General features: G+C 43.5%; 1 protein-coding gene across 2 annotated transcripts in view; it reads left to right on the top strand.

The window, feature by feature from the left end:
* Positions 1-18,772, top strand: part of LOC116854382 (acyl-coenzyme A synthetase ACSM2B, mitochondrial-like) — a 31,788-nt gene extending 13,016 nt beyond the window's left edge. For both annotated transcript variants that reach the window (XM_032836163.1, XM_032836164.1), the window contains exons 3-14: positions 824-1,034; positions 3,714-3,921; positions 5,183-5,326; positions 7,280-7,436; positions 9,670-9,749; positions 9,965-10,088; positions 11,283-11,363; positions 12,491-12,592; positions 13,504-13,631; positions 13,753-13,852; positions 14,898-15,017; positions 18,498-18,772. In XM_032836163.1, the coding sequence (XP_032692054.1) occupies positions 824-1,034; positions 3,714-3,921; positions 5,183-5,326; positions 7,280-7,436; positions 9,670-9,749; positions 9,965-10,088; positions 11,283-11,363; positions 12,491-12,592; positions 13,504-13,631; positions 13,753-13,852; positions 14,898-15,017; positions 18,498-18,602 (1,560 nt within the window). In that variant the 3' untranslated portion in view covers positions 18,603-18,772. The remainder of the gene's footprint in view (positions 1-823; positions 1,035-3,713; positions 3,922-5,182; positions 5,327-7,279; positions 7,437-9,669; positions 9,750-9,964; positions 10,089-11,282; positions 11,364-12,490; positions 12,593-13,503; positions 13,632-13,752; positions 13,853-14,897; positions 15,018-18,497) is intronic.
* The last annotated feature ends 333 nt before the right edge of the window (positions 18,773-19,105 follow it).

Genomic DNA, 19,105 nt, shown 5'->3' with positions numbered 1-19,105 from the left:
GGGGGTTAATGTGGTAGGAGAAGAGTAAATGAAACAAGTTGGGATTGGGAGGGAGACAAACCATAAGTGACTCTTAATCTCACAAAACAAACTGAGGGTTGCTGGGCAGAGGGGGGTTGGGGGGGGTTATGGACATTGGGTAGGGTATGTGCTATGGTGAGTGCTGTGAAGTTTGTAAACGTGGAGATTCACAGACCTGTACCCCTGGGGGGGAAAAATATATATATATATATATATATGTTTATAAAAAAAAGTTATAAAAAAAAATAAAAAAAAATAAAAAAAAATGCTTGACATGGTAAATTTTATGGTATGTATATTTGACCATAATAAAAAATAAATACACAGAGAGGGGAAAACAATTAAATAAATCTAAGATAACATTTGCCTTTTTCACTGTCACATTCTGACAAGTATGTAGTGGTCTTTTCCAGAGGCTACATGGCAGGTGGTACTGCAGGAAGGTGTTGGAATCCAACTATATGCTATTAAGGAAGGTGTTAAAGAAATTTGCAAAAATGTAAAACGAAGCCACTCTTTTGTTTGTTTTAGAAAGTATACTTACCTCTTTATTAAAACATCATATTCGTGGTAATGTATAATGGTTTGTTTCTGCTATTTGTAAAATTTCTCAGTTTTAATTTCTAATGTAATAAGTAGGGATAGATAGAACCCATGTAAATAAAAGGTCTTTGGAGTGTGGAGGGGATCCTGAGATCAACAAGTCTACTAAGCACTGATGTGACAGTTGCAAGGCAGGAATTATTCTACATGCATGTGTGTACCAACACCCCCCTGATCAGCAGGTCTTCTCTTCCTTCAGGCTGGCAAGCGACCTCCAGGCCCAGCCCTCTGGTGGGTGAATGGTGATGGGGATGAAATAGTGTGGAACTTCAGCCAACTGAGGGAACTCAGCCAGCAGGCAGCCAATGTCCTTTCGGGGGCATGCAGCCTGCAGCCTGGGGACCGTGTGGTGGTGGTGCTGCCCCGCGTGCCTGAGTGGTGGCTGGTGACCCTGGGCTGCATGCGAGCAGGTTGGTAATGAACCGCCTGGCCTGGTCACTATCTCCCTTATGAAGCCATTGGCAGTGAAATTCTACCACTCCTCCCAAAAGATGTCCCCTCTCCATAGCATCCTGTCTTTCCTCAGATGTTAATGCCACCCTTTGTTCGATTTTCTAAGTAAATTGTGCACCAAGCAGCGTGCTAAAGGTTGCTAATATAGAGTAGACAAAACTCATACTCAAATGTATAAACTCATGGTTTATACATTCATGGGGCTTAAAGATCTTTGGAGAGAGATTGCCTTTAAACTATTAGTTGCACACATAATTATTGAATCACAATTTTGATAAATGGCATGAGAATTTAATAAGAATGTATTGAAAGAAAAAAAGTTGGCAAACAATGACCTATAGACCAAATCTGGTCTGCAGCTTGTTTTTGTAAATAAAGTTTCATTAGAACACAGCCATATACCCTGTTTACACACTGGCTGTAGCTGCTTTTGCACTACAGTGGCAGACTTGAGTAGCTGGGATAGAGAACATCTGGCCCACAAGGCCTGAAATATCTACTATTTGGCCCTTTGCAGAAAAGTTTTGCCAACCCCTGTGATAAAAGGAGACCTGAACTGACTAATCTGAGGGGGTCCCAGTGGAATGGTATTTGGGCTGGGATCTGAAGGGTAAGTGGGATTCAGCCAGGAGAAGATGCAGAGAGGAATGCCCTAAGAGAACAGCATAGAGAGAATGGAAGCTTGCAAATTATGAGAAAACCTGAAAAGATATCCATGTGTTTAGAGGCAACAGGGAGAAAGTGACAGGTGAGCCTGGAACAATGGGCAGGCCCCTGAGGTCCATGGTGAGGGTTCTGAATCCTTATCCAGTGAGGAATGGAAAAGCATGGGTGGATTGAGTGACATGATCATACTCGGTTTGTAAAAGGTCACCCTAGATGGTGCATATAGATGGGATGGGGGAGGGCTAGAGTAGGAGTGGGAAACCCAGACAGGAAACAAGGAATGATGCTGGCTTCAACCTTGGATGGGGTGGTAGAGATGTGGTAGAGAGTGGGTAGATTTAAGAGACAATTAGGAAGACTCTCAGAACACCATTTTTTGATGAGTGACATATGATAGAGAAAGAGAGCCAGGGAGAGATGGGAGAAGTCATAGAAATTCTGGCATCTGGGTGGATGCTTCGAGCTTTCACTAAAGTGAAGACCACAGGGAGAAGCAGGTATGGGGCTGTCAGGGTAAGATGGCAGGTTCAATTTGGTAACTGTTGAGTTAGGGGTACCCATGTGATGTTCAAGAAGGGATGAGAAGTTTCAGTTACAATATAGATAGGTCTTGGGGATGTAATGTACAGCATGGGAACTATAGTTAACAACACTCTATTGTGTATTTGAAAGCAGGTAAGAGTAGATCTTGAAAACTGTTATTATCAGAAAAATATTTGTAATTATGTGTGGTGATTGATGTTAACTAAGCATGGTGATCATTTCGTAATATATTCATATATCAAATTATGTGGTATGACTAAACCTAGTACAGTGTTATGTGTCTATTATATCTCAATCAAAAATATGTATGGAGAAAAGAAGGGAAGGAAAGTGACCCGTTGCATTGAAGGGCACAATGTCTGAGATGGAGATAGAAATTCAAGAATCATCAGCCTTTAGATTCGAGAGATGAGAAATGGAAAGGTATAAGAAAGAGCCAGAGAAACACCTGCACAACCTATCTGCATTCCCACCCTACCCTTCCTGGCCTCCCTCACATGCAACAGGTATTCCCATCAGTAAGGCGGAAGATGGAAGTGTGGTCAAATAATCAAAGGAAGTGTAGAGACAGCTGTAGGAACTCGAGGCCCCGTGAAGAGAGTGACTAGGCCACACAAGGAAGATGACACTCTGAGATATTACAGTCTGAAGGGAAGGAGAACTTAGCGAGGGACATGTGTCTCTTCTTCTGTGGACCTGACCCGACGTGGCCATCGTACTGGAGACATACTTGGGATGTTTAATAGGTCTGCAATGTGGATCCTAAAGTGTTAAGAGTGGGAATAAAGTAAGCCAGGGGTACAAGCTGTTCATGAGGAGGAACATGTGAAATAAGCTTTGTAAATGGTGAAATATAAGTCTAGTTTTTCTCCAGAAGAATAAACAAAATCACATGGATCTTATCAAGAGAGAAGACAAAAACAAAGAAATCTAAGAGCACTCTTGGCCAAGCTAATTCTGTGTTCCAGGCTTGGGAGAAGTAACCAGGCCTGAGAGCAAGACCCGTGTTGTAGGATGGAAAAATTCCAAGAGCCTTTACTTAGTTCAGTTACTGTGCTCACTTTGCCAGCACATATACTTAGTTTAATTACTGTATGAAAGTCTTTGGCTACAGGAAGCTCCTGTAGGGCATTGTATGTGGATGGGGAGCAGGGGCAAGGGGGTTAGACTGTCCATGGCATGACATCAGGCAACTCATTTTCTCTCCTTGGTCCTGGTAGACTCCTTACTGTTCTAACACACCCAGGAAATCAGTGTTGAAATCACTCTCTGATCTTTGGTGCCTTAATATTGATATTCCCCATTGGTCATCCCTTCCTCAACCGCTCTTCCCCCATCTGCTCCCCACTGGTTGTTTATATCAGTCTTCTCTAGGGAAGAAGATAACCCTCCCACCCAATTCTCTCTAAGACATTTGGCTTCTCTAGGTCTTGTCTTCGTGCCTGGGACTATCCAAATGAAAGCAAAGGACATCCTCTACAGGCTGCAGGTGTCTAAAGCCAGGGCCATCGTGGCTGGGGATGAAGTTTCCCAGACAGTGGACACCGTGGCCTCTGAGTGCCCCTCTCTGAAAATGAAGCTACTGCTATCTGAGAAAAGCCGGGATGGGTGGCTTGACTTTAAGACTCTACTACGGTGAGTAGCTACATGTCTCAGCCTGTGTTTTCACCAAAAGTGGAAACTGAGCAAAGCACTTACATGCAGATGCTTTGTTTGGGAGCTCCAGGGAGCAGAGTGTGGGCCTGGGGAATGTGAAGCAAGGATGAAAGAAAAGCTATTTAAGAGTTTGTTATCGAGTCACTACATGGCATAAGTGAGCTTGATCTGCAAGGACCACACAGAATGCCTCTCAGGATTATTCACTGGAGGACTGACAAGGTTTGAGCCATCAGCACCTGAGCCCTGTTGGTGGAGGGTTGTGTGGAGGGTGGGTATCATCGACCCCACACTTCCAGGCTGCATAAGCATGCATGCATGTAGAGTAGGCTCAGTGTCCCATGCTCTCGTGGCAACAGAGAAATCCTGGGGCACAAAGTGAATCAGCCATAGTCCACACCAGAAGCACCACCAAGTGGACTGAAATGCTCAGAGCTGTTTACTGCAAATCAGGCAGGAGTCAGAGGTGAGCCCAAAAGCATATGCAGTAAAATGCAGAGGAGGCTGATACACTGAATATCCTCTTCTTACCCTAGGTATCTCTAGGCTAGGCTTCTGAAGCAGAGGACTCTGAGTCCTTCCAAGAGTGTATGGCTGGAAGAATGCATTTCCCTGTCACATATCTGGACTGCCTCCATTAGAGACACAGACCTTAGAAACCCCAGGGAGAACAACAGCTTTTTCTAATGTCATGATCTTTAAGATAACTGTCAGAGAAGTTGACAACATGCAACAATCTTTGAGAGACTTGAAATCAGGACATGGGAGGAGAGGTTCAAGAGAGGAAAGTCAAGGGAATAGAGGAGGGTGTATTGTGAAAACTGATACTAAATGGGCACCTACTATTAACCTGGTATCATGCAAGGGCTTCCAACACCATCAGTTAACATGTATTGAGTTTTTGCAGGGCAAGTTGCTCATTATCTTTGTGTTACAGTTAATATTCTCAGTAACTCTATGAGCAATCTCATATTATTGATGACATTTCATAGATCTAGAAAGTGAAACTCAGAGAAGTTAAATAGTCTGAAGTCACATAAAGTGCCAAATCTGAGTTGTTTTAGAACCCAAGTATGACTGACTCAGAATCCATTGATCTTAACCATTCATAAGCACCCCTTCTGAAGTGAGTTGGCTGACTTGCCCTTGCCAGCATCAGGGAAGGTAGGAAGAGGTGAGTCGCCGGGACATCTAGTGTCCCGGTGAGATCTGAGAATGTGACAGTCTTTGTCTTTGTCAGAGAAGCATCTACCAATCATTGCTGTGTGGAGACTGGAAGCCAAGAAGCAGCTGCCATCTACTTCACCAGTGGGACTAGTGGTCTTCCGAAGATGGCGGAACACTCCCACGCCAGCCTGGGCATCAAGGCCAAGATGGATGCTGGGTAAGAGAAACCCTTTCTACAGAGAGCTACATGACCAGGGCGTGAGACATTTCTGAGCTCAAATCCGGTTCTCTTTGGATGGGCTACCGTCTGGTGCTTCTGAGAAAGACAGCTGGGAAGGGGGCAAGAGGGAGCATGGCTTAGCAAGTTGGGTATCTAGTGACCTTTGGTGGGACATTTTTGTTTCAGGTAACTTGGGATCTCTAAACCTCTTCAGAGCTTTAAGCCATGTGTCTAATAGGATTAGCACAAGGTAGATATGCATTTTCCCCTTCCAGTCCAATCTACATTTTGTCCTTTGGAATGCTGGTTATTTGCACTGATGCTGCCCACATTCCAAGAGGGCATTTTGGATACCAGCATCAAATTACTTTTCAAATCTGTTGAGGTGGAAGCTGTGATTGGATTATAGTTTACTTCTGAACAATACAAGGGTTAGGGACACTGGTCCCTGTGTGGCTGTAACTTTTGATTACCCCAAAACTTAACTACTAATAACCTACAATTGACCAGAAGACTTACTGATAAGATAAACAATCAATTAACACCTATTTTATATGTTATATGCATTATATATGGCATTCTTTTGATTAAGCATGAGAAAAGAGCATTTTATTAAGAAAGTTACAAGGTAGGGACGCCTGGGTGGCTCAGTTGGTTGGACGACTGCCTCCGGCTCAGGTCATGACCCCGGAGTCCCGGGATCGAGTCCCGCATCGGGCTCCCAGCTCCACGGGGAGTCTGCTTCTCTCTCTGACCTTCTCCTCGCTCATGCTCTCTCTCACTGTGTCTCTCTCAAATAAATAAATAAAATATTTAAAAAAAAAAGAAAGTTACAAGGTAGAGAAAATACAGATATAGTACTGTACTATATTGAAAAAATCTGCATATAAATGGGCCCATGCAGTTCAAACCATGTTGTTCAAGGGTGAACTATAATGAAGTGAACTGAAATTCAGAATTTCTGGATCTCTGATCCCATAATTCAGAATGTTCTTTAACTATATCAGCCTCGCCAACGGAATTAGAAAATACAGTGCCAAAGTTGTCATGCAATAATAAGAGCTATTCAGGGTTTATTTTTCCCCTAGGATATCCTGCTTATCATGTTAAAAGTCTGATATTAGAACTGGAAAAATATTTTAATGCCAAAAAATCTAAAAGACTTAAATGCCCTATCTATGAATCTGTAGTACCGGAAAATTAAATTATTTAATAGAAATTATTTAATAGAAGAGTTATAGTAAAATGCAGTTTCTAAAAGATGGGGTGATAAATCACTTAAATGTAAGTAAGATACTAAATTTCCACCTCTCACCCCTTATAGGCTATGACCCAATTTCCCTACAGAGCTGAAAATATTAATCTTTTTCAGTAAGAGTCACAAACTGTGATGATTCCCAGTCACAGGGAAGTTCTTCATGTCTAACCTAAATCATTTTTTGTTCAAGACAGGCTAATAACTTTTATTCTGGCCTGAAAAGAGAAATGAGACACATTTCACCCTGTATAAGACCTTCAACTATACTTAGGCAATTCATGATTCTTCAAGAAAAGAGAACCAAAGGTCTATCTGACCAAACTTGAACTTAGCAAGGCCACTTTTTAGGATATTCATTTAGATGTCTTTTGTTAGTAAACATTTTTTGGGTGGTTACCTCATGCCAAAATCTGTACTAAGTTCTGGGGATAGAATGAGAATGAGACACAATTATCTGTAAGGTCATTGTCAGCTGGGGTTACACCTTCTGAATACTCACTCCTTCTTTAAATAGGACATGTGTTTAGAACAACTTTCTTTCCTCCTGCCTGCTTATACTTACATACAGTGCTACAACACACACACACACACACGTGCACACACACACCCCTTTATGCCTCCAACTCATGTTCCACCCACCCCAGCATGCTCTCATGTACTTGTATGTACATGTATTTCTTCTTTATTCTCAGCATATGGATGGACCTGCAAGCCTCTGACATAATATGGACCATATCAGACACAGCTTGGATACTGAACATCTTGACTTCATTTCTGCAACCTTGGGTAGCAGGAGCGTGCACATTTATCCATCTTTTGCCAAAGTTTGACCCAGCAGTCATCCTAAAGGTAAGACAGGATCCAGTCTGCACCAGAAGGTCAGAGATGGCCCAAGGTTTGCACACTCCAGTTTATTACAGTTTCTTTCAATTCAGCAAATATTTACTAACTCCTGCCACATGGATGGACAGTAATCGGTAAGCAAGATGGAAATGGTCCCTGCCCTCATGGAGCTCCTGGTCCAGGAAAGGAGAGACTTATATACAGATAAAAGGGATATATTTAGGAGGCAGTTATCATTGGCCATTTGTTCAGTCAAAACACATTTAATGGGCTTTTGCTTTGGTGTTAGAGTATCAGATTTTTTTCCTGTGGAACTTAATGGGACAGCCATTAAATAAAATCTACATATTTCATGACCCTGGAGCAACAAAGCAATGGAAATGGGATTATTTTGCTTGCATGTTGGATGCAAGCATAGATGCTTGCATCTATGTTGGATTCTACAACATAGATGGAAAGTTGGGCCACTGGTGTCCTGGGGCCTCCAGGTCTCTGAAGCAATTGACAGCCCACTGAGGCTTCTGTTTGGCTGGCAATAGAGAAGCTGGGGGCAATCTGAGGCATGGATGGCATACTTAAATGTCAAAAGGTCAGGCATGGTCTGGATTCTCTCAAGAGATTCCCTTCAGATGGTTCTATCATTCTCTGTTTTAAACAAATGTCAACAGAGTAACTGCCTCCTTCCACAAAGTATTTGAAATGGCTTTTGTTAACTGTCACAAATGGAAAACAGCAGCATGAAAACAGATGTAAAATTGTAAAGCATATTAAGAAAATATAGAGTGGAGATATCAGTGAGTTGAGTAGGTCGGGTTAAGGAGAGTAAGAAGTATAGCAAATAAGTAGCTCATTTCCTGTTGAGCTTCCTGTAAGGCAAAGCAATAAGGGAAATGAGAAATTTTTCATCATTTATATCAGTTAATCAAGAACACTCAGAGGAGGGACACCTGGGTGGCTCAGTCAGTTAAGCGTCTGTGTTCAGCTCAAGTCTTGATCCCAGGGTCCTGGGATCGAGTCCCACATCTGGAGCATCGGGCTCCTTGCTCACTGGGGACCTGCTTCTCCTTCTGCCTGATGCTCACCCTGCTTGTGCTTGCACATGTGCTCTCTCTCTCTGACAAATAAATACAATCTTTTTTTTTAAAGCACAGTTTGAAGAAATAATTGCATGTTGTGCTAATGTTAATATTTTTTTCTAGACACTTTTGCCTGAGTCTCTCTTTGTGATATATTATGCACAAAGCAAAACGTGGGATGGAGGTGGTATTGCAACACTTTGAAAGTAAGGGTCAGAAATGTTGGTTCTAGTAGTCCCTGTTAGTTGTATGACCTTGGGCAAATTACTTAACCCTCTGACTCACAGTTTTCCTTCTTAAAATGTGGGTGATAATACACACTCCATGAGGTTATTGTGAGAATTCAATGAGATGGCACAGAGGCTGGCAGCTATTCAGTACTAGCTATTTTTAATAACACTTCTACTGAATTGTTTATAGGCACTTCTGACTTTTCTCTTTTTTAAAGATTTATTTATTTATTTATTTGAGAAAGAGAGCGCATTGTATGTGTGTGACCAGGGGAGAGACAAAGGAAGAGGAAGAGAGAGGATCCTCAGTAAGACTCCACTGAGCATGGAGCCCAAAAGGGACTGAATCTGAGGACCTCGAGACCATGACCCAAGCCAAAAGCAAGACTCAACCACTTAACTGACTGAGCCACTCAGTTGCCCCAGTATTTTTAACTTTTCACAGGACTTTTCTACCTGAGTTATGTCCCAAGAATGCTTCAGGAAAATAGGGCTGGAATTTATCTGTTAACAAAGCAAGACCTGGAAGGTTAAGTGACTTAACCAAGACCATACAACCGATTTGCAACAGTGACTTCCCTTGGGGACTGATGGTTTATATAATTCTAGAAGTGTGTTATTGGGGGTGAGTCATTAAAGTGGCAGGAACAGTGAGCCAGAATTTGACAAAAATTACAGGACCTGTAATCTAGTCCTGGACCTGTAATCTAGTGCTTTCAGCCTGTAGTCCTCCTGGACCTGTATCTCTGTAATGATAGGTGGTTATTTCTCTGTTATTTTTGGCTTGAGGATTTGGCCTGAAATAGACAGAATAAAGAAGGTAAGATTTAAATCCAGAGCCCAACTCCAGGCCCCATGCTTGCAACCACTGTGCATGCTGATAAATTCGGCATTTAACCTGGTGGTTAATGTCAGCCGGCTCTCTCCCTCCAGGTGCTGTCCAGCTACCCAATCAGCAACATGGTAGGAGCACCCATCATTTACCGGATGTTGATACAACAGGATCTTTCTAGGTGATGGGGCTTTGGGGGTTGGTATGAGCCTCTGGGTTTATTGGTCCATCCTTGTGTCTCCACCACATACACATATGCTCATCTCTCAGACCATTAAGCATGGGTTGCCCTGTAAAGCCTACCTCATCATTAAAGTACCTGGAATCCTCTTGCCTAGACAGAGTTTGGTTCCAGGGAGGCTCAGGGGATACATTTACCTCCCTTCTCTCCTTCAGTTACAAGTTCCCACATCTACAGAACTGCTTCAGTGGTGGAGAATCCCTCCTTACAGACACTTTGGAGAACTGGAGGGCCCAGACGGGACTGGACATCCGGGAATTCTATGGCCAGACAGAAACGGTATCTGCTCCTAGGGGGAACCAATGGGCTGGTGCACCTGGTGGGCTTCAAAAGCCTTTCTGATAGTAAAAATATGAGCCACCACTTATCAGGCACTTATTCAATAAATATTTATTGAGCACCTGCTATGGAATAGGTATTGACAATTGAACAGAAACAAAGCTCTACTGTCTTGGACATTACACTCCAGTGGGAGTGGGGAGCTGAGACACAAATTAATAGATGTATGACATGGTAGACAGTGAGATATTCTAGGGAGGAAAGTAAAACAGGTGAGATGGGGTGATGTGGGATGAGGGACTGGTATTTCCGATATGGTTGTCAGGAATGTCCTCTGTAATGCGGTAACATTTTAGCAGAGACCCAAATTTATCAAGCGCATCAGACTCTCTCCTAAGCTGCTCAGACAAAAGTGAGCAATGGGGAGAAGAACCCAGTAGGACCCCACCTTCCCTGCTGAGATGTCTTCTTAGAACTCTTGGGGCCCCTTGAGCACCAGGTAAATTTGCATTGCTCTGTACTCTGCTGCTTTATCAAAACAACCTGAGGAATAGTTTCCCCAGCAACCTTTCCAGTGCCTCTTACCTGTGACTCTCAGTACCTCTGGTCCCCTCTCCACTCTTTTATCCTACACCCCTCTATGTCTAGTGGGCCCCCTGGCAGGATTTCTGGAGGGCTTATGGATGAGAGCGCTGTGATGTGGAAGAGCTTTGCAAGTGTGGATGAGGACCGTGGATGTGTTGCAAGGGCTTCTAGCCTTTCTGAAAAAGCCATGTTTAAGGAATGTTCCTTTAAACACCAGCATCTCTGTGGGATTCATTTTAGGATTCAAGCAGAGCTAGCTCTCTTATGGGAGGTAATTTAATCCCATATTGTTTTAAAGGACTTTTGTGGTCCATGGTCACTTATTAAAGTATAGCTCCCTCTAAAGAGATTAAAATGTGGTTGTCAGTTCCTTTTCCCTGGGGAGGGGTCAGTCAGATTGCTTTCCAAACAATTTAGTGCAACCCCGGGATGGGAGTTCCAGTAAAGGGAAGGGAGCCAGGAACAGGGGCGGAAGGGAGCTACTAAAGAAAAGGCAACTTCAGGACTGTTTTAGAATTTGCTCTGCTTAATCTTTTTTTTTTTTTTTAATTTTTCTGTGACTATATAACTCCTCCTAAGATTTGCCAATCTGTCTACCATCTTCTGCAGGGACTCACTTGCAGAGTTTCCAAGACCATGAAAATCAAACCTGGTTACCTGGGAACTGCTATTCCCCATTATGATGTGCAGGTTTGTTAGGGGCTCTAAGGAGGGAGGGAAAAGTAGGGAATACACAAATTTTTCAGTAATTTATTTATTGCCTTGTTCACTGAGGAAAAATTAAAGATATTTAAATAATATTTAAAAGGGAAGGATAAGGATGAAAAGAAGGAAGGGAGGGAGGGAGGAAAGACCAAAGAAAATTAATCATATTTTTATCATCCAGAGAAAATCACTTTGAATTGCCAGCAAATTAAGTAGCTAGCCACTTCTATAAATATATACATTTTTAAAAAATAAGGGTGAATCTTGACATATCATTTTGTAAGTTACTTTTATCTTGAATAATTTTGGGTGACTATCTTTCCAAGTCAAATAATACCTACCTACAACATCAATTTTAATAACTATATAGTAGTAGATTGGATGGTTCCACTACTGTTTATGCCTTTTGTTGGTCAATGGATGGTTTCCAAAATTTTCACTAGTAAAAACAACAAGCAAGATGTCTTAGCTAAAATTTTGCTCTTTCCCCTTATTATTTCTTTGGGCTAAATTCCAATGTATAGAATTTGTGTCTATGGTTATGTGCATAGGCATATGTATCTGAAGTGTTAACAACTTTTACTCTATTCAGTGTTATTTGTAATTGCCTGCTTCTCCCTCCCCCTGGCTATGATAATCATTTTTAAATACTTTCTTAAAAATACCTTCCTTCATTCTCATATAGTTCTGTGACATAAGCTATTATCATCCCTGTTAGACAAATGAAGGCACTGAAACATAGAACTCAGTCAGCTCAAAGTCAGCTAGTAAGGTAGCAGAGGCATACTTTGAGTTTTGATCTGTCTGATGTCCAAGTTCATGGTCCTCAAAGAAAATGGGAGGCTATTGTGTTTACTGAGCTGGTATAGCCAGAAGATTCTTCGCAAGCTCATCTGGTCCTGTCTCCATAAGGGGCTTTACCTCAACCATCCCAGGCAGATGGATTAGAAGTTGAGGTGTAAAATTCTTTGATGCCCTTGGCTTCTAGTTCTTGTTTTTGGTCACCACTGGAGTAAGGGGGTCTTCCATCAGACCAGCTCATCTCTTCTACATTGCCACTCCAGCCACCTCCTGTTATGCAGAATCTTCTTCCTATCTGCTTCCTCCTTCAGGTCTTGGACGACAAGGGCAAGATCTTGCCTCCTGGTACACAGGGAGACTTGGGCATCAGGGTAAAGCCCATCAGACCTATAGGCATCTTCTCTGGCTATGTGGTGAGGAACCCACTCCTCCCCTCTGTTCTCTGTGGGGATAGTGGAGACTCTGAGAGGGATGGCAGGGGATAAAGTTATATACCTCCCAAGAGGTAAACCATGACAGGACTTGGAACAAAGGGTGTCCAGTGTCCAATAATGGGCACTTTGCAGAGAGAAAAAACTGGGTATTCACCCCTGTCATCCTTAACCTACCCCTAAGTTTCCTTTTGAAGAATTATCTTCCTCCCGTTACCCTTTTCCACCCCCCTCCAAAACTGTTTCAGGCCAAAAAAGTTTATTGCCCCCAAACTACATACAGCAGTACTCTCCCAAAGGAAGCCCTGCCTCTCTCCAAATATTTCTCCCCTGCTCTATGCCGTCAATGTCCTTTAGAGCCATGCTAGCCATGACATTGAGATTTCACCAAATAGTTGAGAGCATCCCTGTCTTCAGACTTTGGAACGTTAGAATTAGATGATCCTTAAGTCCAACCACTTTCCTGTGTAGGTGAGGATGGATGGTGAAGTCAGAGATTATAAGAGTCAGCCAAGACCACTACTATTTAGAAAATGGACAGAAAATTATTCAAGACCTCAAACACACACCTTCTGATACCAAAATGATAAAACAATCGAGTAATAAATGCCATACTAATAGTTGCTGCCATTTATTGTGTGCTTACTACAAAGTAATGCCCTAGACCAGAGGTGGATAAATGCATCAGTATTATCCCTTGGACGGGACCCTGGGGAGCAGGTCAGAGACACTGGGGACAATTAATTGGAATAAAGGGGTAAGTTCCAGGTCCATCTGAGGGCTCAGGTTGGCAGGCCCGGTCAAGATCATCACATGTAGTTATTCGTGCCAGCCCTGGGGCAGAAGATTTCAGCTTTGCAGTTACAGTGATTATGACTTACTATGGTCACTAGGACAATCATGAGAAGACAGCAGCCAACATTCGAGGGGATTTTTGGATCCTTGGAGATCGGGCAATCAAGGATCAAGATGGCTATTTCCAGTACCTGGGGCGGGGAGATGATATCATTAACTCCAGCGGGTGAGCTTGGTTTCTGGGCTGGGAAGGGAAAACTGGATCTTTATTCTGGCTGGCTCTGAACTTCTGGGCTGGCCTAGAGGCTGCGTGTCCAGCGTTCTCTGAAAAACAGGCTCTTCTACAGGTACCGGATTGGGCCCTCAGAGGTTGAGAATGCACTGATGGAGCATCCTGCTGTTGTTGAGACGGCTGTAGTCAGCAGCCCTGACCCTGTCCGAGGAGAGGTGAAGTGGGAGCAGCAGCCTGGAGTTGCAAGGGTGGGAGGAGAGGGTGTGCAGATTTTGGAAACAAGGGCACAGTGCATGGTAGTTAAGATCATGGAATCTGGAGGCTGGAGAGCCCTGCCGCTTACCAGCAGTGTGATCTTGGACAAGAATTGAACATGTAATGTTTGTAAAGCTCTTTCAACAAGGCCTGGCACATAGCAAACACCATATGTGGTCTATTATTATGAGGCTACAGGGATTCCATTCTGCTGGTTGGCATTTGAATCAGAATTTGATTCCTGACCAGAACAGAGGAAGAATTAGAGCCAAGAGGTAGAGCCCCTGAGCCATGGGCTTTACAATGAGAACATAAGGAAGAAGAAAGACCCCTTTAATGCTATGGTTATAGAAACAGGCCCAGATGGAGTCTAGCAGAACTTGGTATATGTATAGAGAAAGGTAAGGTACAGAGGTGTGGGTCAGTGTCCCAAGTACATTTCAACAGGGTACACGTTGAATAAATTCCTATCTCTGGCAGGTATTGGCCATATCAGCCATGGAAATCACAGAAGCCACTAGGGAAGGGAGGCCCAAAGGGGATTCCCTACCAAAAATCCCTCTGTGCCAAGCACTGGGCTAAGGCTTGCTATATATGATTTCATTTAATTTCCCATGAATTAAGTATGATAATTAGATCACCATTTTATAGATGTACAAATTGCAGTTTGGAGTGGTTAAAAAAATCATTTAGGTTTATGGTCCCCGGTCTTCATTTTTTGCTCTTGTCTTATAAGGAGTCTCTCTCTAACACTGATATGAGATGAGGGTGGTTTCAATTTTCAGGCAGTCCTACCTGCCCATCCAGTAAGCCACTTGAGAGAGAGCTAGAAACTTAGCCATTGTTATCCCTACTTTCTCCCTTTCTCTCACCCAGGTATCTGGAGGCACATTTGAGGGTATATAAAGGGGGTGCTGTGTTGGAAACCTTCGCCCTGCTTCTGCATTATTCCAGGAGACAACAACACTCCGATGCCTTCTCTCTTGGCCCTCATCTTTGTTGCAGGTGGTAAAGGCGTTTGTGGTCCTGGCCCCACAGTTTCTGTCCCATGACTCCGACCAGCTCACCAAGGAGCTGCAGCAGCACGTGAAGTCAGTAACAGCCCCATACAAGTACCCAAGGAAGGTGAGGTCTCTGAGCTCCCTTGCTCCCCCAACTTGAGGAAGGAGAGAGATATCTCTTCTTGTATTTCTCTTCTTCAGGCTCTGGATGAGGCCTGTAATTCCAAAGTTATGCCTGATTATGACCATCTAGAAGCTGTCTGGAGGCTTGAATATTTGCCTCAGCCTTTAGGTGGCTTTGAATTGAAAGTTGGATGCTCCCATGGGAATAAGTTCTGGTCAATACCTCACCAAATTCCTACTCTCTGCACTGGGATCTCGCTATTTATCCAGGATTCTTTCAGTTGTTAGCAACAGAAAGGAAGGCACATATTGCATGGAGTACTGGGTGTGGTGTATAAACAATGAATCTTGGAAACTGAAAAAATAAAATTAAATTAAAAAAAAGGAAATTAGGGGCGCCTGGGTGGCTCAGTGGGTTAAAGCCTCTGCCTTCAGCTAAGATCATGATCTCAGGGTCCTGGGATCGAGCCCCACATCGGGCTCTCTGCTTGGCGGGGAGCCTGCTTCTTTCGCTCTCTGCCTGCCTCTCTGCCTACTTGTGATCTCTGTCTGTCAAATAAATAAAATCTTGAAAAAAAAAAAGAAATTGAACACAAACTCTATTGCTCACTCAACTGTCCAGGGGAAGGGACAGCTTTAGTTGTGACTGATACCAGGCATTCAAATGATGTGGTCAGTGATACTTCTTTCACCCTTTGACTCTCTTTCTCTCTGTATTGGCTTCATTTGTTAAAATGCTCCCCCTTTATAATGGCCAACAGCAGGTCCAAACACAGGTCTTTAGCAATTTTGCTAATCATAGTAATAAAAGAACATTTTTCCCCCAAAGGCACCAGCAAAAGTCTTCAGGTTGATTCTCCTTGAACCACTTTAGGTCAGGAGCCCATCATTAAATAATCCCTAGAACCAGGGTGATGGAACACTCTGGCCACTTCTGGGTCATGTGATCACCTCTGAAGCAAGTGTAGGAAAGATGGAGCAAAGACTGCCCTGCCCCTATGATCTGGACTGAGGGAGAGAGGGGTGGCTTCCCACAGGAAAGTGGAAGTGCTCTTACCAGAAAAGGCAAAAAGCATAGAGTCCACTCTACCTGTTTTCCCTCTGGGGCAGGGAACTAAGGCATGGAGGTTGACCCTGAAGGGGGACCCAGTTTTTGGAAGTGGGTCCAAGATAGGAACTTGTCCCAGAGAAAAGAAAAAGTGTATATATTTTTGAGTCTTGGGTAGAGAAGAGAGCAACTATGTTAAGCTTAAAGCTACTGAGATGTTTATAGAACCCAGAAGTTCACTAATGCTTTGTCAGCGCAGGCTGATTGTCATAGATGGATTTTCTGAGAAACAGACTCTGGGCAGGAGATAAACATACAAGAGGTTTATTAGCGAGTGCTTTGGGATCAACACCTGGGGAAAGAAAGAGAAGGGAAGGGGAGAGAAGGGAGCAGGACTGGGCAGAAGGTGAAGGTGCACTCTGATGTAGCCTTACTGGGGGGCCTCAGCCAACCCCATGGGGACTTCTGCAGCTAGGACAACCTTTCCGAGTTGCCTGAGCTATGGGCAAGGTTGGGAGGGTGCTTTATAGCCCCATGCAGATCAGGCCTGGATGCAGGCTGTGCTGGGATGGGGCTGTGGCCTGGGGAAGGGAATCTGTCCTTGGCTGCAGCAGTAGGGGCTGGGAGAGTTAAATCATTCTTGCAGGGGTCTCTGAGCAGCCCATCAAAGAGTCCACCACACAGACTTTCAGCCACAAACTCACAGTGAGGCAGTCAGTATAGCACAGTCTCTGGAATTAGACAGCTGCATTAAAAATTCATCTCCATCACTTAACAATCTCTTTGTGCCTCAGTTTCCTTACCTGTGAAATGGGAATAATGGTGTTACCCCTTTCCAGGTTGTTAAGAAGAAGAGTTAATATTTGTAAGACTTAAGGTACTCAGAAGACTAGCACATAATAAGCATTTTAAAAGGAAACTAGAAATCTAATCAACCCCAAAATACAATGAATTTTGAATTGTAACTTAATATTTTGGAGTATCCAATGGATCCACAGTATAACATTATATTATTCAGTACGTGTCTCTTTTTAAATGTCTCTCCTCTAGGGGCGCCTGGGTGGCTCAGTAGGTTAAAGCCTCTGCCTTCGGCTCAGGTCATGATCTCAGGGTCCTGGGATGGAGCCCGCACATTGGGCCCTTTGCTCAGTGGGGGGCCTGCCTCCCCCCACCCCCCGCCTGCCTCTCTGCCTACTTGTGATCTCTGTCTGTCGAATAAATAAATAAGAATCTTTAAAAAAAAAAAGTCTCTCCTCTAGAATGCTTTGGGCAGCATTCTTTCTATCTCTTCCCTCCTTACTGAGACCAAACCCTTCCCAGATCTCCCCTGCAGGCTTCTCTTTACCCTCTATCCCTACCCTTACTCTCTGTCTACTCAGTTCTGCCTTGTAGTATGAAGGATCCAGAGACCACTGGGAATGAATGGGTGTAGCTGTGTTGAAATAAAACTTACTTTACAAACACAGGAGAAGGGCTGGATTTTGCCCTCAGATTACAGTTTGCCAACCCCTGCTCCATCCCGTTGTGATTTTTAACAAACCTCTTCCTCAACAAGTTCAGTCTTGCCTGTGGAAGACCCCCACATCACCTTTTAAGAAGATACCTTTTTCCATATTGGTGTCAGTATCCCAGTTTTTCTTATTTCTATCAAACCCATGACCATCTGACTCCTAGATCAATGCCCTGGCAAGCTGGGCTTTGTAACAGGAAGTAAATTGTCTTCATTGTCCATAAGTTAGGATTCAGGAATATTAGAGATGGAGGAGTCCTCGACATCAAATATTTTTCCCCCGCAGATAATGAAAAATGAAATTGGAGAGATTTTATGATTTTGCCAACTGGAAATGACTGAGCTGGAATTCAAAGTCAGGTTTCCTAACTCTTAAATATTTACTGTCTATAGTCCAGGTTAATCACAGCCACTGTTTTTGAGTGTTTACCTATTTAGTGTTTACCCATCAAGAACTCAGTCTGCATAATTTCATTTTATCTTCAAATAGCCCAGCAGAGTTGTTGCTGCCCTCCAGTTTACCCAGTGTGGAAATTCTTGGAAAAGCCAAGTGACTCGTCCAAAGCCAGGCAGGTAGTAGAGGAGAGATGGCAGTCCAGGGAGTCTGATGTGAAAGCTCAGGTGACTGAGGACTGTGTCATATCGTGTTCGCTGTGCTGCTTCTCCCCTGTCCTAGAGTACATCAGGCACCATTGACTAGACCTTTATGTCCCATTCCAGCCATCTCTTCTTGCCTTGTCTCAGAGCACTTTCCAGTGCTTCTTATTGCCTAAGGCCTGCCCTTGGAGTGTTCCAGGCTCAGTCCTAACTTACCTGAAACCTCCAGCCTTAACAGCTTTTTGTCACCCTATAGCAGTTCCTCTGAAAAACCCATCCCCACTGAGGTCACAGATGGCCCACCCTGGACTAACTTTTCCCAACAGGTGGAGTTTGTCTCGGACCTGCCCAAGACTATCACAGGGAAAATCCAGCGGAAGATTCTTCGAGACAAGGAGTGGAAGACATCTAGGCAAGCTGGGCCCCAGTGAGACCTGTATGGGCATCCCTTTGGGTGCTGTACTTCTACTTACTTTCATTTCCCTTTGGGCCTTCTTCCTTCCTCTGGGGATATGAGATTCCTCATGACAATACAACAGATTTCTCTCTTTCCCTGGTTATTAGCATAAAATCTTGCCATATTAGATTTTGAAAGAAGAAAGTGAGGGAATGAAAGAGTGGAAAGGAAAGGGGAAGAGAAAAGAAAGGAAAATTAGAGTAAGAATGATACAGTGAAAGCTGTTAGGAAAGAAAAGGAGGGAGGCAGGAAGGTGGGATGGAGGGATGAGGGAAAGAGAATTGGAGGAAGGGAGAGAAAGAAGAAGGAAAGGAGGGAGGGAGGGTGGAAATAAAAACTCAATAAAAATAGTAAGAGTGATAAAGAAAAATGATGGAAGATGGGAGAAGAGAGAACAACTAATGACTAGTCCCGCAGATAGAAAAACAGACAGTGGCAGAGTCCAGCAGAACCCTGGATCTTAGGAAGGAAATGAAG

This window comes from Lontra canadensis, unplaced genomic scaffold (genome assembly GCF_010015895.1).
Source record: "Lontra canadensis isolate GAN:19392208 unplaced genomic scaffold, GSC_riverotter_1.0 scaffold91, whole genome shotgun sequence".
NCBI lineage: Eukaryota > Metazoa > Chordata > Mammalia > Carnivora > Mustelidae > Lontra > Lontra canadensis.
The sequence above is the reverse complement of the archived record's forward strand: the minus strand, read 5'-3'. Positions and strand labels throughout refer to the sequence as shown.